Consider the following 25,250-nt stretch of genomic DNA (forward strand, 5'->3'; position numbering starts at 1 on the left):
CAAAATGGAAAAATTAAAAAAATGAAAATCTCCTCAACCTCAGCCGTAATCAGGGAAATGCTAATTAAAATCCCAAGAAAATGTCACTCCACACCCACTAGAATGGTAAATTTAATAGACTAAAAATGCCAAGCGTTGGTGAATATGTAGAGCAACAAGAATTTTCATACACTGCTGGTGGGAATGTTAATTGGTATAACCATTTTGAAAATTGTTTAGCATCGTCCAGAAAAGTTAAAAACACGTTGCCCTAGGGCCCTGCTAATCTACATCTATTTCAGAGAGTAATGCATACTCCTGTCCATCACAAGACATATACCACATTCCTTGAAGTGTTCTTCAAAACAGACAAAATCTAGAAGAAATCTAAATAGCCATCAATATAATAATACACGTTGTTATATTCATACAATAGAAACGAAGAAAGAAGAGCTACAGAAAACAACTTGGGTGACTCACAAAAATAAAAATGAACCAAAAAAGCCACATCCCAAAGAACGCATGCGGTGTATTTGGGTGATGCCTCTCACACAGAGTTCCAGAGAAGAGCAGAACTAGACTCTGGTGTTGGAAGTAAGGCAAACAGTTTAGCTCTGGAGGAGGGAAGATCTGTATTGGGTGGTGACAGCTTAAGTGGGTTCACTTTGTGGTAATGCACTGAATTGGTTTTGATACTGTGCCACATTAGTATATATCTATTTTACTACAATTTAAAGTTTTAAAATCGGGTTAAAGAATAACTTCCAGGGGGCAGAGCAAGATGGCCGAATAGGAGCAGCTCCAGTCTCCAACTCCCAGCGCGAGCGACACAGAAGACCGGTGATTTCTGCATTTTCAACTGAGGTACTGGGTTCATCTCACTGGGGAGTGCCGGACGATCGGTGCTGGTCAGCTGCTGCAGCCCGACCAGCGAGAGCTGAAGCAGGGCGAGGCATTGCCTCACCTGGGAAGCGCAAGGGGGAAGGGAGTCCCTTTTCCTAGCCAGGGGAACTGAGACACAACACCTGGAAAATCGGGTAACTCCCACCCCAATACTGCGCTTTAAGCAAACAGGCACACCAGGAGATCATATCCCACACCTGGCCGGGAGGGTCCCACACCCACGGAGCCTCCCTCATTGCTAGCACAGCAGTCTGTGATCTACCGGCAAGGCAGCAGCGAGGCTGGGGAAGGGGCGCGCGCCATTGCGTGGCTTAAGTAGGTAAACAAAGCTGCTGGGAAGCTCGAACTGGGTGGAGCTCACAGCAGCTCAAGGAAACCTGCCTGTCTCTGTACACTCCACCTCTGGGGACAGGGCACAGTAAACTAAACAAACGCAGCAGACACCTCTGCAGACGCAAACGACTCTGTCTGACAGCTTTGAAGAGAGCAGTGGATCTCCCAACACGGAGGTTGAGATCTGAGAAGGGACAGACTCCCTGCTCAAGTGGGTCCCTGACCCCTGAGTAGCCTAACTGGGAGACATCCCCCACTAGGGGCAGTCTGACACCCCACACCTCACAGGGTGGAGTACACCCCTGAGAGGAAGCTTCCAAAGCAAGAATCAGACAGGTACACTCGCTGTTCAGAAATATTCTATCTTCTGCAGCCTCTGCTGCTGATACCCAGGCAAACAGATTGCTGGAGTGGACCTCAAGCAATCTCCAACAGACCTACAGCTAAGGGTCCTGACTGTTAGAAGGAAAACTATCAAACAGGAAGGACACCTACACCAAAACCCCATCAGTACATCACCATCATCAAAGACGAGAGGCAGATAAAACCACAAAGATGGGGAAAAAGCAGGGCAGAAAAGCTGGAAATTCAAAAAATAAGAGCGCATCTCCCCCGGCAAAGGAGCGCAGCTCATCGCCAGCAACGGATCAAAGCTGGACGGAGAATGACTTTGACGAGATGAGAGAAGAAGGCTTCAGTCCATCAAATTTCTCAGAGCTAAAGGAGGAATTACGTACCCAGCGCAAAGAAACTAAAAATCTTGAAAAAAAAGTGGAAGAATTGATGGCTAGAGTAATTAATGCAGAGAAGGTCCTAAACGAAATGAAAGAGATGAAAACCATGACACGAGAAATACGTGACAAATGCACAAGCTTCAGTAACCGACTCGATCAACTGGAAGAAAGAGTATCAGCGATTGAGGATCAAATGAATGAAATGAAGCGAGAAGAGAAACCAAAAGAAAAAAGAAGAAAAAGAAATGAACAAAGCCTGCAAGAAGTATGGGATTATGTAAAAAGACCAAATCTACGTCTGATTGGGGTGCCTGAAAGTGAGGGGGAAAATGGAACCAAGTTGGAAAACACTCTTCAGGATATCATCCAGGAGAACTTCCCCAACCTAGTAGGGCAGGCCAACATTCAAATCCAGGAAATACAGAGAACGCCACAAAGATACTCCTCGAGAAGAGCAACTCCAAGACACATAATTGCCAGATTCACCAAAGTTGAAATGAAGGAAAAAATCTTAAGGGCAGCCAGAGAGAAAGGTTGGGTTACCCACAAAGGGAAGCCCATCAGACTAACAGCAGATCTCTCGGCAGAAACTCTACAAGCCAGAAGAGAGTGGGGGCCAATATTCAACATTCTTAAAGAAAAGAATTTTAAACCCAGAATTTCATATCCAGCCAAACTAAGTTTCATAAGTGAAGGAGAAATAAAATCCTTTACAGATAAGCAAATGCTTAGAGATTTTGTCACCACTAGGCCTGCCTTACAAGAGACCCTGAAGGAAGCACTAAACATGGAAAGGAACAACCGGTACCAGCCATTGCAAAAACATGCCAAAATGTAAAGACCATCGAGGCTAGGAAGAAACTGCATCAACTAACGAGCAAAATAACCAGTTAATATCATAATGGCAGGATCAAGTTCACACATAACAATATTAACCTTAAATGTAAATGGACTAAATGCTCCAATTAAAAGACACAGACTGGCAAACTGGATAAAAAGTCAAGACTCATCAGTCTGCTGTATTCAGGAGACCCATCTCACACGCAGAGACATACATAGGCTCAAAATAAAGGGATGGAGGAAGATTTACCAAGCAAATGGAGAACAAAAAAAAGCAGGGGTTGCAATACTAGTCTCTGATAAAACAGACTTTAAACCATCCAAGATCAAAAGAGACAAAGAAGGCCATTACATAATGGTAAAGGGATCAATTCAACAGGAAGAGCTAACTATCCTAAATATATATGCACCCAATACAGGAGCACCCAGATTCATAAAGCAAGTCCTTAGAGACTTACAAAGAGACTTAGACTCCCATACAATAATAATGGGAGACTTCAACACTCCACTGTCAACATTAGACAGATCAACGAGACAGAAAGTTAACAAGGATATCCAGGAATTGAACTCATCTCTGCAGCAAGCAGACCTAATAGACATCTATAGAACTCTCCACCCCAAATCAACAGAATATACATTCTTCTCAGCACCACATCATACTTACTCCAAAATTGACCACGTAATTGGAAGTAAAGCACTCCTCAGCAAATGTACAAGAACAGAAATTATAACAAACTGTCTCTCAGACCACAGTGCAATCAAACTAGAACTCAGGACTAAGAAACTCAATCAAAACCGCTCAACTACATGGAAACTGAACAACCTGCTCCTGAATGACTACTGGGTACATAATGAAATGAAGGCAGAAATAAAGATGTTCTTTGAAACCAATGAGAACAAAGATACAACATACCAGAATCTCTGGGACACATTTAAAGCAGTGTGTAGAGGGTAATTTATAGCACTAAATGCCCACAAGAGAAAGCAGGAAAGATCTAAAATTGACACTCTAACATCGCAATTAAAAGAACTAGAGAAGCAAGAGCAAACACATTTGAAAGCTAGCAGAAGGCAAGAAATAACTAAGATCAGAGCAGAACTGAAGGAGATAGAGACATAAAAAACCCTCCAAAAAATCAATGAATCCAGGAGTTGGTTTTTTGAAAAGATCAACAAAATTGACAGACCACTAGCCAGACTAATAAAGAAGAAAAGAGAGAAGAATCAAATCGACGCAATTAAAAATGATAAAGGGGATATCACCACCGACCCCACAGAAATACAAACTACCATCAGAGAATACTATAAACACCTCTACGCAAATAAACTGGAAAATCTAGAAGAAATGGATAATTTCCTGGACACTTACACTCTTGCAAGACTAAACCAGGAAGAAGTTGAATCCCTGAATAGACCAATAGCAGGCTCTGAAATTGAGGCAACAATTAATAGCCTACCAACCAAAAAAAGTCCAGGACCAGATGGATTCACAGCTGAATTCTACCAGAGGTACAAGGAGGAGTTGGTACCATTCCTTCTGAAACTATTCCAATCAATAGAAAAAGAGGGAATCCTCCCTAACTCATTTTATGAGGCCAATATCATCCTGATACCAAAGCCTGGCAAGGACACAACAAAAAAAGAGAATTTTAGACCAATATCCCTGATGAACATCGATGCAAAAATCCTCAATAAAATACTGGCAAACCGGATTCAGCAACACATCAAAAAGCTTATCCACCATGATCAAGTGGGCTTCATCCCTGGGATGCAAGGCTGGTTCAACATTCGCAAATCAATAAACATAATCCAGCATATAAACAGAACCAAAGACAAGAACCACATGATTATCTCAATTGCTGCAGAAAAGGCTTTTGACAAAATTCAACAGCCCTTCATGCTAAAAACGCTCAATAAATTCGGTATTGATGGAACGTACCTCAAAATAATAACAGCTATTTATGACATACCCACAGCCAATATCATACTGAATGGGCAAAAACTGGAAGCATTCCCTTTGAAAACTGGCACAAGACAGGGATGCCCTCTCTCACCACTCCTATTCAACATAGTGTTGGAAGTTCTGTCTAGGGCAATCAGGCAAGAGAAAGAAATCAAGGGTATTCAGTTAGGAAAAGAAGAAGTCAAATTGTCCCTGTTTGCAGATGACATGATTGTATATTTAGAAAACCCCATTGTCTCAGCCCAAAATCTCCTTAAGCTGATAAGCAACTTCAGCAAAGTCTCAGGATACAAAATTAATGTGCAAAAATCACAAGCATTCTTATACACCAGTAACAGACAAACAGAGAGCCAAATCAGGAATGAACTTCCATTCACAATTGCTTCAAAGAGAATCAAATACCTAGGAATCCAACTTACAAGGGATGTAAAGGACCTCTTCAAGGAGAACTACAAACCACTGCTCAGTGAAATAAAAGAGGACACAAACAAATGGAAGAACATACCATGCTCATGGATAGGAAGAATCAATATCGTGAAATGGCCATACTGCCCAAGGTAATTTATAGATTCAATGCCATCCCCATCAAGCTACCAATGAGTTTCTTCACAGAATTGGAAAAAACTGCTTTAAAGTTCATATGGAACCAAAAAAGAGCCCGCATCGCCAAGACAATCCTAAGTCAAAAGAACAAAGCTGGAGGCATCACGCTACCTGACTTCAAACTATACTACAAGGCTACAGTAACCAAAACAGCATGGTACTGGTACCAAAACAGAGATATAGACCGATGGAACAGAACAGAGTCCTCAGAAATAATACCACACATATACAGCCATTTGATCTTTGACAAACCTGAGAGAAACAAGAAATGGGGAAAGGATTCCCTATTTAATAAATGGTGCTGGGAAAACTGGCTAGCCATAAGTAGAAAGCTGAAACTGGATCCTTTCCTTACTCCTTATACGAAAATTAATTCAAGATGGATTAGAGACTTAGATGTTAGACCTAATACCATAAAAATCCTAGAGGAAAACCTAGGTAGTACCATTCAGGACATAGGCATGGGCAAAGATTTCATGTCTAAAACACCAAAAGCAACGGCAGCAAAAGCCAAAATTGACAAATGGGATCTCATTAAACTAAAGAGCTTCTGCACAGCAAAAGACACTACCATCAGAGTGAACAGGCAACCTACAGAATGGGAGAAAATTTTTGCAATCTACTCATCTGACAAAGGGCTAATATCCAGAACCTACAAAGAACTCAAACAAATTTACAAGAAAAAAACAAACAACCCCATCAAAAAGTGGGCAAAGGATATGAGCAGACATTTCTCAAAAGAAGACATTCATACAGCCAACAGACACATGAAAAAATGCTCATCATCACTGGCCATCAGAGAAATGCAAATCAAAACCACAATGAGATACCATCTCACACCAGTTAGAATGGCAATCATTAAAAAGTCAGGAAACAACAGGTGCTGGAGAGGATGTGGAGAAATAGGAACACTTTTACACTGTTGGTGGGATTGTAAACTAGTTCAACCATTATGGAAAACAGTATGGCGATTCCTCAAGGATCTAGAACTAGATGTACCATATGACCCAGCCATCCCATTACTGGGTATATACCCAAAGGATTATAAATTATGCTGCTATAAAGACACATGCACACATATGTTTATTGCAGCACTATTCACAATAGCAAAGACTTGGAATCAACCCAAATGTCCATCAGTGACAGATTGAATTAAGAAAATGTGGCACATATACACCATGGAATACTATGCAGCCATAAAAAAGGATGAGTTTGAGTCCTTTGTAGGGACTTGGATGCAGCTGGAATCCATCATTCTTAGCAAACTATCACAAGAACAGAAAACCAAACACCGCATGTTCTCACTCATAGGTGGGAACTGAACAATGAGATTACTCGGACTCAGGAAGGGGAACATCACACACCGGGGCCTATCATGGGGAGGGGGGAGGGGGGAGGGATTGCATTGGGAGTTATACCTGATGTAAATGACGAGTTGATGGGTGCAGCACAGCAACATGGCACAAGTATACATATGTAACAAACCTGCACGTTATGCACATGTACCCTACAACTTAAAGTATAATAATAAATAAATTAAAAAAAAAAAAAAGAATAACTTCCAAAATAAAATGAGTGTCTCTCTATGAGCTAGCCAGTGTGTTAAACGTTACCTCAAATGACAATAAAACTTCTTAACGGAGAACCGAAACAAACTGTTTCCTGACTAGCGATTTCAATTGTAAATTTCATCCATTTGTACTTAATGAAATACATTTTGGCAATCAGTGAGCAGCCTTACCCTAATTTGCTTAATCTAAATCCCTGATCATATCATCTCTGTGTGAGCTTCTTAAAATAGATACTTTAGATTATAAACTCATTTAACATCTTGAAATTTGAAACCAGCTAAACAGCTAGCTTAACACTTGCCTTCTCTCCACAAAACAAAGCAAATAAGTTCTCCTCCCTCTCTAAGTCCTCTCCCCAGAGTATAGACACCACCTCTTTTACCCAAGACAGGAATATTTACAGACAATTCACTTTCAGTGACACAAGAGTAAATTTCCCATGCTGAGAATCTCACAGGTGGCATTCATTAACCATGACAGCTACAATGTCCTACTCCTCGTCCACTGCCACCTACAGTTTATACAGGTCAGCTCCTACACCTATGAGCTGACGCAGAGCCAGTAGGCAGCCACACATCCAGGCCTTTCCCACAGCCCATTCTTCTGCACTAATTTTTAACCCATAATACAAGATTTCATATAATTCATTGCTTAATTTCATATTAGTTTCAGTCCATTGTTTTGGCTACCTGGGAGCTATGACTCCAAGGCTTCTGCTGTATCTTCAAGCTTTATATCTTGGAAACTTAATTAGCATAGTACATGATGCCTTGTCTCGAGATATCAAAAATAAAATCAACAAGGAGAGCTAAGGATAACAGGGGTGTGTGTGACTGAGTGTGCATTTACACACACACAAATATGCCCAAGTACATACTATTTTACAATACTTTTCAAATTTCTTTGGCTATAATAGTTTATAACTGATGTTTACTGAATAAAGAAATCACCGAAATTAAAAGCATGGGAACTGCAATTAGAAGATGCCAAATGATTTCTTTCTTCTCTGAGGAGGAGTAAAACACTACCTAACCCTGATTTTAAAAATAAATCAATTAGGGAGCAGAGATTTTCGTTGGCCTTCCTCCACGACAAGACTATTTCTCTTCCTTTAACAGCATGTCAAGGATGAAACGAGAAGCTCTGAGAGAGCTGAACCCTTCAGGGAATATTTTCAATGGTAGCCTTGAAAGGCAACATTTACAAGAAAGATATCCTTTACTAAAAGTGCTTACAATTCTCAGTCTATACAGATTAAAAGAATTTTGTGGGTTTATCTCTCAGAGCCCTAAAGAGGTTTTAGGAGACAAAATTTCTACCATAATAAATTGGTATCAATTATAAAGGTGCACTACAGATTGGTGTTTTTATTTATATCTAATAGCTGTACATATTTTGGAGGTACATGTGATATTTTGATACCCACAGACAATGTGTAAAGACGAAATCGGTATAATTGGGGTATCCACTACCTCAAACATTTATCTTTTATGTAGGGAACATTACAAGTCTGCTCTTCTAGTTACGTTGAAATATACGACAAATTATTGTTAACTATAATTTCTCTACTATACTATCAAATACTAGAACTTATTCCTTCTAACTATATCTTCCATCTAACTTTTTAAAATTTCTTTTTATTTATTCATTGTTTTTTGAGATGGAGTCTCGCTCTGTCGTCAGGCTGGAGTGCAGTGGCACAATCTCGGCTCACTGCAACCTCCGCCTCCCGGGTTCAAGCGATTCTCCTGCCTCAGCCTCCCGAGCAGCTGGGACTACAGGCATGCGCCACCACATCCAGCTAATTTTTGTATTTTTAGTAGAGACGGGGTTTCACCATGTTGGCCAGGATGGTCTCGATCACTTAACCTTGTGATCCATTCGCTTTGGCCTCCCAAAGTGCTGGGATTACAAGTGTGAGCCACCACACCTGGCCTCTTCCATCTAACTTACTCTCTTTAACCAACTTCTCTTCATCATCCTCTCCCCACTGTCTTCCCAGCCCCTGGTAACCACCATTACACTCTCTATTGAGATCCACTTTCTTAGCTTCCACAAATCAGTGAGCACATGTGATATTTATTTCCATTTAGAATTTCTGTTCTGCTATCAATAAAGATGAACTAGGTAGTTCTCGCCAACTCTCCAGTGAGAACAATTAGAAGAGCTTGGGGAAAAAAAAAAAAGAAAAATCATGCTTGAGAGCACCAGAATACCAATAGAGCAGTGAGGAATTGCAGGGACAAGATCCAGGAAGGGAGGGGAGCCCTGAGAGAATACCAGGATTTGAGACCACCTTTCCAGAGCCTGTGGTGATTATTTAATAATGCTTAAGAGGCTAAAATTTTGAGCAAACCTTGACAAACTTAAGAGAAAAGGGGACAAAATTTGAGTTCAAGACTTACTGAAGAGAGGGCCAGGTGTGGTAGTTCATGCCTGTAATCCCAGCACTTTAGGAGGCCGAGGCGGGTGGATCACTTGAGGTCAGGAGTTCAAGACCAGCCTGGTGAATGTCATGAAACCTTGTCTCTACTAAAAACACAAAAATCAGCCAGGCATGATGGCGCATGCCCATAATACCAGTTACTTGGGAGGCTGAGGCAGAAGAATCACTGGAACCCAGCAGGCAGAGGTTGCAGTGAGCCGAGATTGTGCCACTGTATGCCAGCCTGGGTGACAAAGCGAGACTCCATCTCAAAAAAAAAAAAAAAAAACTTATTGAAGAGAGAGAGGACTCTAGTAAATGTTCCGTATTTATGCCGTAGAATATACATGCAAGAACCAGAAAGAAAGCAGCCTTTAGAGGGACTGAAGCCCATCTTCACATCTTCTCAATCCCTAATCTAATTAAGGTAATGCATGGTTGCTGGTTGCTGGTGCCCATGGGGTGGCTGCTGTCAGAAGTAAATATTAACAGTAGTAAAAGGGTTCTCCATGCTCTCATCTCTACCATTTTCCCCATACATTGTCTGGGGCAAACTACAGACACAACCAGGCTCAGAAGGAGCCCAGATCATGTGTCGGAAAAGCAGAAAGAACCATCACTAACAAAAACAGAGGCACAAAGTGTCTCAAGAATGGAACTATCAGACAGGGACTATAAAAGAATTCTTATGAATACATCTGAAGAAACTGAGAAAAAGCTTGAGAGCTAGAAAATTTTGTAAGAACCAAAAGGAAATTCTAACACTAAAGCGTGCAATATCTGAAACTTTAAAAAGAAGTCAATAAATGGGACTAACGACAGATAGACACAATGAGAGAATTCAAGGACTGAATATTGAATATAGGTCAACAGAAAACAGACTAGATGAAGCATGGAGAGACAAAGTAATGGGAATTACAGCAAAGAAGAGGAAGCATATGGAATAAAGCAGGCTTCTCCATCTCAGCACTGTTGACATTGGGGGCCAGATAATTCTTCATCTTGGGGAGCCATCCTATGCACTATAGGACATTCAGCAGCATCCCTAGCCCCTTCCCTGTGTCAGTAGCATCCTTCTCGCCAACTGGAACAACTGAAATTTTTTCAAGATAATGCCAAATATTCCCTGGGGAGAAACACTCTGGGTGAGAATCACTGAGATAAAGTGAAAGCTGTGGTAAACATGTAATCATTGTCCCAAAAAGAGAAGGCAGATAAAATAGAGCAGACACTATATCTAAAGAAATATCTAGGCTGTGCATGGTGGCTCACACCTGTAATCCCAGCACTTTGGGAGGCTGAGGCGGGCAGATCATGAGGTCAGGAGATTGAGACCAGCCTGGCCAATATGCTGGAAACCCGTCTCTACTAAAAATACAAAAATTAGCCACGTGTGGTGGTGCACGCCTGTAGTTCCAGCTACTCGGGAGGCTGAGGCAGAAGAATTGCTTGAACCTAGGAGGCAGAGGTTGCACTGAGCTGAGATCACGCCACTATACTCCAGTCTGGGCATCAGAGCCAGACTCCGTCTCAAAAGAAAAAAAGAAAGAAAGAAAGATCTGGCAACAATTTTCCAAAACTTGTGAATGAAACCAAGGAACAGATTCAATAATTCATTCTGAATCCCAAACAGGTAAAACAAAACAGCAGAAACATATTCTTATCACAGTAAAACTGTTGAAAATCAAAGACAAAGAATACAATTTAAAAGTGACCAAAGAAAACAAGAACAGAGAAGCAACAATAAGGCATATAGCTGACCTCTTAGGAGAAGTACTGGAAGTCAGAAAACACTAGGGTAATATACTACAGACACTGTGCTGTGTATACAAGTGCTGTAACTAACCAGCAACACAAAGTCTGTATTTTTGAATTATCATGCAAAAATTAGGCAATATAAATAAGTTTTGAAACAAACATGGAGAACTTGTGCTACTTCCGGACTCTCATGAAAAAGAAGTCTAAAGGGCAGAAGGAAAGTTATCTTAGGTGGAAGTTAGAAGATACAGGGAGGAATTAAAGTAACAAAAAAGGAAAATATAGGAGTAAATCTAAAAGAATACTGACTGCAAAAAACAATTATAATCTTATAAAATTTAAATATATTTATAGAAATAAAATACATGACAATAACAGTAGATACATTGCAATTATGGAATTAAAGTGTTGTAAAGTCCTCACATTGTACAGAAAGATTGATGACTTTCATTAGACTTTAGTCAAGGATTCCTATTGTGATCTCCAGATCAACCACTGTAAGACAAAAAGAAAGAAATATGACTAACAAACTAATAGAAGAGAAAATAAGAATAATATAAAACGAGCAATTAATCCAGAAAAGTGTAAGAAAAAAGAGAAAAAAAGAACATAGAAGAGACAAGGGTAAGTGGAAGTAAACAGCGAAGGATAGATTTAAACCCAAATAGATCAGTAATCACATTAAGGATAACTAAATTATAAAGATTCTCAAATTCAATTTTTTAAAAAACCCAACTATGTGTTACTTATAAGTATCATCATAAAGCATTTAAATACGTTTTTAAAAATGGTTTTTAAATTACAAAAGGAATATAGATTGAATATGCAGTGATGGTAAGAGTTAATGAAGAAAACATATAAATGTATTTTAAAACCTGTATTTGTTGACTAATGGGCCTAAGTGTACCACTTTAAAATCAATGCCTGTTAATACTGCTTAAGGCACCATACATCATGTTTATACCTTTCAACTTTTAAATATTTAAATATTTCTCTACACATCTATAAATATAAAGAAAAGACAGCATGAACTCTGCCAGAATGTCTTGTGTGCACTGATTTTTACACCCTTGATTTTCAACTTCTTGATTCCTTTTTAGGTTTGTTTAATTTAGCTCCTGTACAAACACATATTAATTTTGTCATTTTAAGAAATGTATCTTATTAAAACATTATTAGATCCAGTTCCTGGTTCCTGATGCAAGAAAATCAGGAGTTACAACTTTGTCCTAACAAGTAAAAGGGTGAACACACTAAAAAAACGACAGCTCTTCTTGGAGCCAAACTAACAGGGGAACACACAGGATGAACTTCTGCTCTCAAGATTGGAGGGACAAACGGGCATACAGATAGCCAGGACTTTCCAGAGCACAGACTAATCAGCAAAACCACCACAGGAACCAGCAGCAGAGTAAGAAAACCCGAACTGGAATTGGCAAATTCCTGGAGACTCAGTGTGTACAACTTTGAAAGTTAAAAATTCCAAAAGGATTCAACCATAGGGGTTCCCAAATATCCTGAGATTTACCTCCAGAAGCTCTACCAGGTTCCCACAGGAAATACTGAAGAAATGTTCCCTCGTGCTTCCACCAGAGACAGGTGAAAGAAACCATCTGGAAATGTGCCAGAACTTTCTGTTGTTTTTAATAAGGCCTGCCATCAGGAAAAATGAATTAACTGTAGTCTAACCCTCTGGGGTATTATCAGAGCCTACCTGACCCAAGGGAAGGGAAATACTGAACTCCACCCACTCTAGCCATCCTATGGCACCCAAGCGGGGAGAAACAAACTGAGAAACACCTATGAAGTTCGTGTCCAGAGGCACAGGCTCACTAAAAAGCTGAGACCTAATCACAGGAGTATAGAATGCTTCCCCTCCCTCCACACCTTACCACTACATTAGTAACATTCATTTACAGCAGTTCCTTTTGCCTATATCATGGCCACCAATCAAGAAAAAAATCACAAAGCATACTGAAAGGCAAAAAACAAACAAACAAACGAAAAACATAAATTGAAGAGACAGAGCATGCATTAGTACCAGACATGGCAGCAGTATTGGAATTATCAGATCAGAATTTACAACAACTATTTTTAATATGCTAAAGGCTCTAACGGAAAAAGGAGACATCATGCAAGAACAGTTAAACAACGGAAGCACCGAGATGGAACTCCTAAGACATAACCAAAAAGAAATTCCAGCAATCAAAAATAATGTAACAAAAATAAAGAATGTACTTGATGGGCTTACTACTAGATTGGATACAGCTGAGGAAAGAATCCCTAGTATGAGGAATGTCAATAGAAATTTTGAAAACTGAAAAGCAAAGAGAACAAAGACTGAAAACAACAGAATAGAATATCCAAGGATTGTGGGACAATTACAAAAGGTGGAACATATGTGTGATGGGAATACGAGGAGAAGTAGGGCAGTGTTCCCCAAGCCCCAGGCCACGGGCCAGTACCTGTCCCTGGACTGTTAGGAACTGGGCCACACAGCAGGAGGTGAGGGGCACGTCAGGGAGCATTACTGCCTGAGCTCTGTCCCCGGTCAGATCAGCGGCAGCATGACATTCTTACAGGAACACAAACCCTGTTGTGACTTTCACATGCAAGGGATCTAGGTTGCACGCTCCTCATGAGAATCTAATGAATGCCTGACAATCTGAGGTGGAACAGTGTCATCCCAAAACCATGGCCCCCGACGGTCTATGGAAAAACTGTCTTCCACAAAACAGGTCCCTGGTGTCAAAAAGGTTGGGGACTGTTGAAGTACAGAAAGGAACAGAAGTATTTGAAACAATGATTGAGAATTTCCCCAAATTAGTGTCAAACACCAAACCACACATCCAGGAATCTCAGAAAACAGCAAGCTGATACATGTGGGGAAAAAAAAATCCAACATCTAGGTATATCATTTCAAACTATAAACAATTAAAGACGAAATCCTGAAGGAAGCCAAAGGGGGACAAAATACCCTTCCCTTTAGAGGACCAAAAAGGTAAGAATTACATCTGACTTACATGAAACCATGCAAGCAAAAAGAGAGTAGGGTAAAATAATTAGTGTTGAGAGAGAAAATTACAAATCTAGAATTATTGAAATCACCCTTCAAAAGATAAGGAAAAAAAACCACATTCTCAGGCAAAAATTGAAGAAATTTGTTGCAAGCAGACCTGCCTTGAAAAAATGTTAAAAGAAGTTCTTTAAAAAGAAAGGAAATGACACAGGTTGGAAGTTGTATGTAAATTAAAGGAGGAACCACTGAAAAAGGAAAAAGTGAAGGCAAAATAAAAACTTTTGTTTTTCTTATTAATTTATCTAACAGAAAACAGTTTGTTCAAAATAACAATAGCAACAATTTTTTATACCTATATGTATATATCATATATACATATATTTTATATATATATATATATGCACACACATATATACACACACACATATGCACCTTATAAGAAACAAATGGTACAAGGGACAGGAGGAAGAAATTCATGTTATTTTGCATTATAAAGTGCTCATGTTACCCATGAAGTGGTATAACGTAACACGAAAGGTGACTTGGGTTAGTTGTAAATGTACGTTGCAAACTCTAGGGCAACCACTAAAAAAGTAAAGAAAAGAACTATAACCGATATGCCAAGAAAGGAGGGAAAACACAATCACATAAAATGCCCAACTAAACCGTAAAAGTCAGAGTGGAAAACAAAAACTGAAATAAGGAACAAGGACAAAAAAAAAAAAAATCAGTAACAAATATGATAGTTATTGATCCAACTATATCAACAATCACTTTGAGTGGTCTAAATGCATCAATTTAAAGAGACTGTAAGAGTAGATCAAAAAACAAGACCCAACTGCATGTGCCTATGTAAAAACCAGAGTACTCTAAATATAAAGACACATATAAATTAAAAGTATCCTATGGATGGAGAAAAGTGTACCAGGCTAACACTAATCCAAGAAAGCAGGAATAGCTATGTAAATTTCAGATAGCGCATACTTCAAAGCAAGGAAAGTTTCCAGGGATAAAAAAATGGTATTACTTAATGATAAAAAGATCAATTCTACAAAAAATACTTAACAGTACTTAATGTGTATATGCCCAAAAACACAGCATCAAACTAATGAGGCAAAAACTATTAGACCTACAAGGATAAATAGGTAAATTCATTATCACAGTTGGAAACTTTAACACCCCCCTACCAGAAATTGAAAGAACCAGAAAGCAGAAAACCAGTATAAACATGGTTGAACTCAAAACATTGTCCATCAATTGGATATAAGCAATATCTATAGAATATTTTATCCAACAACAGTAGAATACACATTCTTCTCAAGCTCACATGTAATATTCCCCGTATCTGTGCCATAAAATGAGCCTTAACAAATTTAAAAGAAGAGAAATTACACCTTGCCTACTATCAGAATACAAAGAAATTAAACTAGAAATCAGTAACAGAAAGATTACTGAAAAATCCAAAAATACATGGAAATTAAACAATATGCCTTTAAATAATACATGTCTCAAAGAAGAACTTTCAAGAGACATTGAAATATTTTAACTGAAATGAAAATGAAAATAACTTACCAAAATTTGTGGGATGCAGCAAAAGAAGTGCTTAGGGGAAAATCTATAGCACTTAATACAGTATTAGAAATGAAGAAAGATCTAAAAATCAATATTCTAAGCTTCTACTTTAGGAAACTAGAAAAAAAGAGCAAATTAAATCCAAAATAAGCAGAGAAATATTAAAAATTAGAGCAAAAATCAACAAAATTGTAAACAGGAAATCAATAGAGGAAATGAACAATAACAAAATGTTTTTTGAAAAACGATCAATAAAATTAATAAGCATCCGGCCAGGCTAAATAAGAAAAAAAAGAGAAAGGACAAAAATCACTAATATCAGAAGTAAAAGAGAAGACATCATTACAGATCCTATGGGCATTGAAAGGATAACAAATAAATACTATGAACAATTCTATGCTCACCAATTTTATAACCTAGAGAAAATGGACTACTCCTGGAAAGACAAAATTTCTCAAAACTCAAACAAGAAGAAATAAACAATTTGAATCGGCCTATATCTATCGGAGCAATTGAATCAGATAATAATAACCTTCCAAAACAGAAAGCAACAGGCCCAGAAGGGCTCACTGGTGAAGTCTACAAATTTAAAAAAGAAATTATGCCAATTATCTACAGTCTCTTTCAGAGTACACAAGCAGAGGAAATACTTCCTAAAACAGTCTATGAGTCCAGCATTACCCTAATACAAATGGCAGATAAATACATTATAGGAAAAGATAACTACAAACCAATATCACTGATGAACATAGATTCAAAAATGCTCAACAAAATATCAGCACATTGTGGTGGCTCACGCCTCCAATCCCAGCACTTCGGGAGGCTGAGACAGGCAGATCAACTGAGCTCAGGAGTCCGAGACCAGCTTGAGCAACACAGTGAAACTCTGTTTCAACCAAAAATTTAAAAATTAGCCAATTGATCTCAACAATGTACAAAAAGAATTATATACCATGATCAAGTGGGATTTATTCCAGATATTCAAGGTTGGCTCAACACTAAAAAATCAATTAATATAATCCATTACATCAACAGGTTACAAAAGAAAAATCATATGATTATATCAATAGATGAAAACAATTCTGACATAATCCAACTCCTATTCATCATAAAAACTTTCAGTAAATGGAATAGAAGAGAACTTCCTCAACTTGATAAATATATGTATCATTATGATGTTAGCTGTAGGTTTTTTGTATGTGTGTATATACATATTTTTCATATGTATATATAAAATATGTATTTGTATATATACAAAATATTTGTATATGCTTACATAAATATAAATATACAAAATATATGTGTATATTTATATATAAATGTAAGTAAATATGTACATTTATTTTTATATATATTTTATATATATACTTTTTAAATTTTTTTATTTATATATATATACTATCCAAAAAACCTATAGCTAACACCATACTTAATGATAAGAAACCTGAAGCTTTCCCACTAAGATTAGGAACAGGTCAAGGATGTCCCCTCTCCCACTCCTTTCAATAGCACACTGGAAGTACCAGCTAATACGAAAGGACAAGGAAAAGGAAATAAAAAGTATACAGACTGGGAAAAAAGAAATAAAGCTGTCTTTGATCGCAGATGACATGATCATTTATGTAGAAAACCCAAAATAAATGACCAAAAAAAAAAATCTCCAGGAGCTAATAAACAATTACAGCAACTTTGCAGAAGACAAGGCTAACATGTAAAAGTAAATGGCTTTCCTATATTTTGGCAATTAACAAGTAGAATTTGACATTGAAATCATAATACCATTTAACCCCTCAAAAATTAAGCACTTAGGTATAAATCTAGTGAAGTATTTACAAGATCTATAAGAGTAAAACTACAAAAGTCTTACAAACAAAATAAAGGAAGAACTAAAGAGCTATTCTACGTTCATGAATAGAAAAATTCAATATTATCAATATGCCAGTTCTTCCCAACTCGATCTATAGATTCAATGCAATCCCAAACAAATCCCAGAACGTTATTTTGTGGGTATCTATAAAGCAATTTTATAAGGTTTGCAGAGAGAGGCAAAAGACCCAGAATAGCCAACACAATGTTGAAGAAGAACAACAAAGTTGGAGGACTGATACTACCAAACTTCAAGACTTATGATAAAGCTATAGTAAAATCAAGACTGTGCTATTGATGAAAGAATAGACAAAGAGATCAATGAAACACAATAGAGAACCCAGAAACAGACTCACATAAATATTATCAACTGATCTTTGACAACGATGCAAAGGCAATAAAATGGACCAAAGATCGTCTTTTCAACAAATGGTGCTACGACAACTGGGCAACCACATGCAAAAAGATAAATGTAGACACGGACCTTATACACTTCATAAAAATTAACTCAAAATGGACCACAGACCTAAATGTAAAGTGCAAAACTATAACACTCCTAGAAGATAATAGTGGAAAACCTATATGACCTTAGCTACGGCAATAACTTTTTAAATACAATACCAGAGGCACAATCCATAAAAGAAAGAATTGAAAAGATGGGTTTCACTAAAGTTAAAAATGTATGTTCTGTGAAATACGATGTAAAGAGAATGAGAAAACAAGCTACTGACTGGGAAAAATATTTGCAAAAGACATACCTGATAAAAGACTGTCATCAAAAATATACAAAAACTCTTAAATTCAGCAATAAGAAAAAAAAAACACTTAAAACTTGGTCAAAGACCTTAACAGACACCTTACCAAAGAAGATCTACAGATTATGAAAAAATGCTCCACATCATATGTCACCAGGGAAATGCAAATATATAACAATGAGATACCGCTACACACCTATTAGAATGCTCAAAATCCAGAACACTGACACCGCCAAGTGCTGACGTGGATATAGAGCAACACGAGCTCTCATTCATTGCTGGTGAGAATGTAAAATGGTACATCCACTTTGGGAGACAGTCTGTGATTTCCTTAGAAAATTAAACATACTCCTAGCATACGAACCAGCAAGTGCCCGCTTTGGTATTTACCTAAATGATTGAAACCTTATGTTCACATAAAAATCTGCACAAGATGCTTATAGCAGCTTTACTCATAATTGCCAAAATTTGGAGGCAACCAAGATGTTCTTCAGGAGGTGAATGGATAAATAAACTGTGCTACATCCAGACCAATGGCATATTACTCAGTGCTAAGAAGAAGTGAGCTATCAAGCCATGAAAGCGTATGGAGAGAGCATAAACGCGTATTACTAAGTAAAATAAGTCCATCTGAAAAGGCTACAGACTGTATGATTCCAACCATACGACATTCTGGAAAAGATTCAACTACAGAGACAATAAAACATCACGGGTGCCAAGAATTGTGGCGAAGGTAATGATAAAAAGGCAGAGCACAGAGAAATTCCAGGAGAGTAAAAATACTCAGTATGATACCATAATGATGGTGTTATACACTATGCCATTATACATTTGCCCAAACCAATAGATTATACAAAACCAAGAGGGAACCCTCTTATAAACTGTGCATTTGGGGTGATTATAATGTCTCAATGTAGGTTCATCAGTTGTAACAAATACACTACTCTAGAGGGGAATGTTGATCATTGAGGAAGCTGTGGGAAATCTCTGTACCTTCCTCTTAATTTTGCTGAGAAGCTAAAATTGCTCAAAAAAGTAAAGATTTTTTTAAAATGATAAAGATCAATACCCGATTATACCTTCAGCATTTCTTTTTACAATATATTCTAGGTATGTGGGTTTTATAATACTTGATAATATTTTATTGGAGTTGTAGCATTTTAAATGGTGGCTAATGAATATAAAATCATACATTTTGCAAACCTAAGCAGAGGGCCACCCAAAGGAATTTAGATAACACATAAGCCCTTAGGATACTGGGCTCCACAGTCCTGCCTGCCATCTTCAGTGCCAAAGCCTAAGTGCATGACCACTTAGTTCTACTCTCTTGTGACTAAAGCTTCCAAAAAGCTGAATCTGCATTTCAAACCAATAAAACACCAAAAAAATCAATCTTGTATAATTATATGTTTTACATTTGTATATAATTACATGTTGGTTCATATTACTCATTTTAACAAACTTGACTTCTGGACATGCTTCATAACCAATGTATACTTACTTTATGCAAATCACTTAGAATGGCCTTTGGATGCATGTGCTCAGGTGACTGACTAAACAGCACAAATAAAGGAGAAACATTATGGAAACTTGGCAGATCAGACCTTACGTATGCATCACTTCAAAATGATTTCTTATGTATTATCTCATTCCCAGCCCAGTTACAAGCCCAGGAAGTAAATTAATAATCACCAGAAGTCAGCGTATGCATATAAGAATAATTTAGGCACTGTCACTTAGCAAATTTATTGATGTATATTCATGATGTTTATATACACGGTTACACATCATACACAATATATCCAAAACACCTCTTAAATCTGCCCTCTTCTCCACATTCCCACAGTGGCCACCCTAGTTTCAACCTCCTTGTCCCTTACCTTTCCCTCCTCCTCTCTAACCCGTCTCACACTCACTGCTCTCAGCATCTTCTGCTTAAGCAGAGATTTGGTTACTTCCCTCCCCTGTTTAAAAATCCACCATATCTTCCCCTTCTGCCTAGTGCTTCATGAAGGAGCCTGTTGAGTAACAGCAGGTCAAGCAATTCCTTTGAGGACTCATGTTGTGCCTCTAAAATGTATGCAAAGTTTTTTCACTCCAATCTATAATTTATACTTGAATTTAATACAATATCAAGGTTTGGACTATTTCCATTTCTGGGAAAATATGCTATGGCAGGCTGGTCTTAAAGCTTCACAAAACGCCTGGCACACTGCCTCCTCGTGCCTTCAGAGATGCCTAGACTAGAGCCAGGTAAAATGCAAACTTGCAGAGGAACTCAGGACACCTCACACACTACAACCTTATTGTCCCCACACTTATCTAACACCTCATACCAAAGAAAACTCATAACCCCCTTCCCCCTGCCCTTGTAAAGTGTGCTTCTAAAGCATAATTCTTACAAAAGGGTCTGTAAAACTATCAGTAGTTTGGTCAGTACTATATTGGTCTTTTAGAATGTCTCAAAAAACATAGGACATTAAATTTTCTGAAGTCTTGCAGCAAAATCGTAGGAAAGATCAACAGGTTGCCAGTGTCCCACAAAACACATGTTGGAGGTGAGCTGTCCTCCACTGCACTTTCAGCCTTTCCTCAGCCTGTAACCATTACCTGGAAAAGATATCCTACTTTCAGTGGCAAACTCTTTCTCATTTTTGGAACTCTAACCACCATCTCTTTGAAGCCATTCTCAGCGGCTCTAGTTGAAAACAATGTTTTCTAGCCCTTTGTATAAATGTGTATGCTAAATTTCATCACATGTAGTAATTTGGGATTTACTTTTTTTTTTTTTTTTGAGACTGAGTCTTGCTGTCGCCCAGGCTGGAGTGCAGTGGCGAGATCTCGGCTCACCGCAAGCTCTGCCTCCTGGGTTCAGGCCATTCTCCTGCCTCAGCCTCCCGAGTAGCTGGGACTACAGGCGACCGCTACCACACCCGGCTAATTTTTTGTATTTTTAGTAGAGACGGGGTTTCACCATGTTAGCTAGGAAGGTCTCGATCTCCTGACCTCGGGATCCGCCCGCCTCGGCCTCCCAAAGTGCTGGGATTATAGGCGTGAGCCACCGCGCCCAGCCTGGGATTTACTTGTTAATCTCCCTAGCCAGCTCATGAGATCTCTGAAAGGAAAAATAATCCATCACCTTTCTGTTAATTCTCAGAATTTGTCAAAGTCTACAATAGGAGTTCAATAGGATTTGTGGAATAAATTCATTAAAGAGTAAATGATCTTTCACAAAAATAAAATATATAACATCATATGGTGTCTTCCTATCACTCCAGTTGGGAACCTCTGCTAACCAAAAAAAGGAATCAATAACAATATTTGGGAGCAGGAAAACCAACTACTATGGTCTCTAGAACAGCCCAGTTAAAACGGGCAACAAATGTGTAAAGAGAATCTATACCAGCCAAGATTTTGCCATGTGAAGCCTTTATGAGAACCACTGTGCCTCTGTCCAGAGGGCTGAGATTTCAGCTGCAGAGACCCGGCTCCACTTCAAAAACCAGGCAGAGCCAAGTCAGGCTGGAATACAAATGTTTGCATATTTCCTTATGTCTGATTGAGACTTCAGCTTCATCCAGCATCTCAGGAAAGTCACATTAAATTAGTTACAATTCATCCAGTTTAAATAAATTAAATGACTTTGTTCTGCCGAAGTTACCAAGTCTAAAGGAAGCAGCAGATGAAAGACAAAGGACTTGCCCAATGTTTCCTCTTAACCCTACCTCTAATCACAGAGTGGCCTTGGGCAAGGGACCATACCTTTCTAGGCATGACTTCTTGACCTCTGAGTTGAGTAGTTACATAATTAAGATGGAGCATACCTTCAGTGAATCACCAGTGTGTGGCAAGCACTTCATCTTATTTAATCCTCTCAACACCCTCTGAAGCAGGTATTATTCTAACACATGGGAAAACAGGGCTCCGAAAGGTAAGGGAGTTTGTTCAAGGCCACTCCATGAACACAGCATTGCCTGGCTTGGAAGTTCAATGTGTTCACAGCCAACCCCACGGCTAAAGTGAGAGAGAAACTTTCTCCCGCCCCCTTCCCATCACCTCTGACTGCTGACAGCCTTCTTCACACACATTTCCTAAGGAGTGTGGACTGTCATTGACACAAAGTGCCAATTTGCTATTTTTGTAATTTTCTAACGTGACAAAAGTTATTTTAAATGTTCTATTTTAAATGTTCACGTAGTGTAACACTAACCTATGCCTAAACTTCTCCTAAGACTCAGAGCTCCTCATAATAAGTTGGTTTCTTAAGTGTCTCTTAAAGAAGCAGAAGTTCCCAGAAAAAAAGCCTGCAGCTTCTCTGTGAGTAGTCTCTTCTCCAAAAGAGGCTGCCGCAGCCTTTGCAACCTCAGGAGCCTGTTCTACTGACTTCCTCCTACTCCTCTACTGAGGGGCTACTGCACCATCACCCCCATCCAGGCAATACAGGGACACCCACTCCAAGGGAGACAGCTGTGGAGCAGACACAAACAGTGAGGCAGCCTGGCTGGAGTTGACCCTGGGCAAATGGGGGAAGAAGGGGCCACTGTCCCTTTGTCACCCTGTCACACACCACTTGCGGGGTGTGTTAGCTCTGCTGCCTGGTCTTTTCATGTGGTTTCTGCATGAAAATGACCATAATCACATATCCAGCTTTAAAGTCTCTTCAAGTTGTTTCCATATTCTTTAGTTGATCACAATGACTGATGAGGTACTACAGTGTCCATTTTATTAGCCAGAAAGCCAAGGCTCAAGATGCTTAAGAAACTTACCTAACAGCAGCCATTCAGAAACCAACAGAGCCAGAACCCACCAAACACCCCAAGTACAAATCTTGAGCTCTTTAAAGTAACTGAGGAGCTGCTCTGTAAACAGCAACTTTTACTGCTCTGCAACTCATAAGACTGAACGTGTCTTCCCCTACAGCTCTTCTCTCATAACTCTTCCGCTTCATCACATATACATTCAATATTTTAAAGCATGATTCTGTCTGCAGGAGGAAGAACACATTTGAGGCGAGTGTAGTGTTGGAAAGGAGGCAATGTATCACAGCAATTTTAACTAGGTTAAATGATATACCATTCATCAACATGCTAGTGCGGGTAACCGTTTATTTGTAGGATTATGAAGTATCACCTCTTATCTTTTTCCACTTTGCCAGGTGACTCTTAGCACTATTTGTTTTTTAACCAAGAATTGTGGCTATTGTCTCACCTCTTTCCTATCATGCTGTCCCTCCCAATGAACATCATTATCCCTGTGCCCCACCCTGCCCCACTCCAGGGTGCTCCACAATAGAATCCGATATTCTGTATAGACATTTATAATGAATTAAACACTTGTGTGAAGCATTTGTATTATACGGAGAATATACCATGAATATTGAATATCCAAAGCAGCATAGAGGAACAAAAGGCAAGTTTACACAGAATGGCCAACTGAAGTGGGCACTAGCAAGGCTGCAAGGCAAGAGGCCCATGGAACTGGTGGCAGCTGCCTGGAGGGACAGACACGTGTATTCCTGATGGGGAACCCCGAGTCCATGGAGCAGGACTCCTGGTACCTGTCCTCACCAGGAAGGCAAAGCATGCCCATTCCTAAGATGGGGTCACAGTGAAAGTTCACAGCTAGCCCTCTTGCCCTCTGCCTGGACAGATTTGCCAGCTGCAAAGCTCAGGGGCAGGCCCCCCACCAAAGTAGTTACATATCACAGGCGGCACAAAAGTCTAGAAGTGGCTAAACTGACACTCAATGTTGGACTGCATGTCAACACTTATACTATAAGGGAGAATAAAAAGTGAATGTCACCTGTTCTTGCTACTGAGTCCCAGTTCAGGATGCTTGAGTTTCTAAACTGAGGGAAAGGTGGGACCCAAGTACCCACGTACAGGTGGCCGGAGTGATGGAACAAGCTTTACCAGGTTCCTCCTCGGCGGAAGGAGAGACGGAGAACTGAGACACTCAGGAGAGGGCAGGCTAGGGACAGAGTCAGAGCATGGCCCTGCCTCGCCTGGGGCCAGCTAGAGTGTCCCAGCCGAGCTCCACCGCCTGGACGCCCGACGCTTTCTAAAAAGCCCCTCGGAGCCCAGGGAGGGGAGAGGGCAGCCCTGTGGGCAGGCGGGACTCACCACGTCCATGATCTGCAGGAGGCTCAGGGAGAAGTAGACGGTGAGCGGTTGCGAGTCATTGGCCACGGGCCTCTCCAAGGGGTTGTAGTTCTTGACCAGCTCCTTGTAAAGCTTCCTCTGGAACTCGCCTTGCAGGGACACTTAAGGAGAGGAGACCCGGGCAGGGGGCTCAGGGCAGGCCGGCGGGTGTACTCCCGACTCCCTCCTGCCCGCGGCCCCCGCCGCCCACCCGGTGCAGCCCAGACAAGCAGCCCCCGCAGCGCCCCCGCTGCCCCTCGCCGGCGGCGTGGGGCGCACAGAGGCGCCCGGGATGTGCCCGGGATCCCACGGAGAAGTGGAGGGCGGGGAGGCGGCGGCTTTACCATGCAGGAGCGACGCGGCCAGAGCCAGCCAGACGCCTCCCTGCGAGCAGCGCATGTTGAGTCCCGGAGCTGCCGCGGGCCGGCGCGCCTCACGTATCGGCTGTCGCCCGGGCCTGCGCCTGCGGCCACAGAGCCGCCTCTCGGCTCTGCTCGGCTCGCGCGCCTTTAAGGAGCCGGGCGCGCGCCCCCGCCCCGCCCGCCCCCGCGCGCCTCTCCACGTGACGAGCCCCGCCCCCGCCCCGTCCCCGCCCCCTGTCCCTCCAGCCAGGGCCGGCGTCTAGGCGGCCACCCAGGGAACTGCAGCCCGGGGTGTTATCTGGAGGTACTCCCGGCGCTGGGTACGCTCCGGGCACCTCCACCCCCAGTCTCCACCGAGCGCGCTCTCGGAATCGCGCCTCCGGCCAGGCCAGGGGCTGCCCAAGGCCAGGCTTTGCCTCTCCCTTGC

At 40.3% G+C, this 25,250-nt stretch overlaps 1 protein-coding gene across 3 annotated transcripts in view; it reads right to left on the bottom strand.

Annotated features, from left to right (window-relative positions):
• CHRNA7 (cholinergic receptor nicotinic alpha 7 subunit) overlaps positions 1-24,963 on the bottom strand; it is a 143,782-nt gene extending 118,819 nt beyond the window's left edge. For 2 of the 3 annotated variants that reach the window (XR_001445798.3, XM_077937652.1), the window contains exons 1-2: positions 24,806-24,952; positions 24,444-24,583 (exon numbers count right to left, since the gene is read on the bottom strand). Coding sequence is in view for 2 of the 3 variants with exons in the window: in XM_077937652.1 (XP_077793778.1) it covers positions 24,444-24,583; positions 24,806-24,860 (195 nt within the window). In the remaining variant the exon portion in view is untranslated. 3 annotated transcript variants of the gene reach the window in all.
• Between the last annotated feature and the right edge of the window lie 287 nt (positions 24,964-25,250).

The sequence above is a fragment of the Macaca mulatta genome, chromosome 7 (assembly GCF_049350105.2).
Source record: "Macaca mulatta isolate MMU2019108-1 chromosome 7, T2T-MMU8v2.0, whole genome shotgun sequence".
NCBI classification, from domain to species: Eukaryota; Metazoa; Chordata; class Mammalia; order Primates; family Cercopithecidae; genus Macaca; species Macaca mulatta.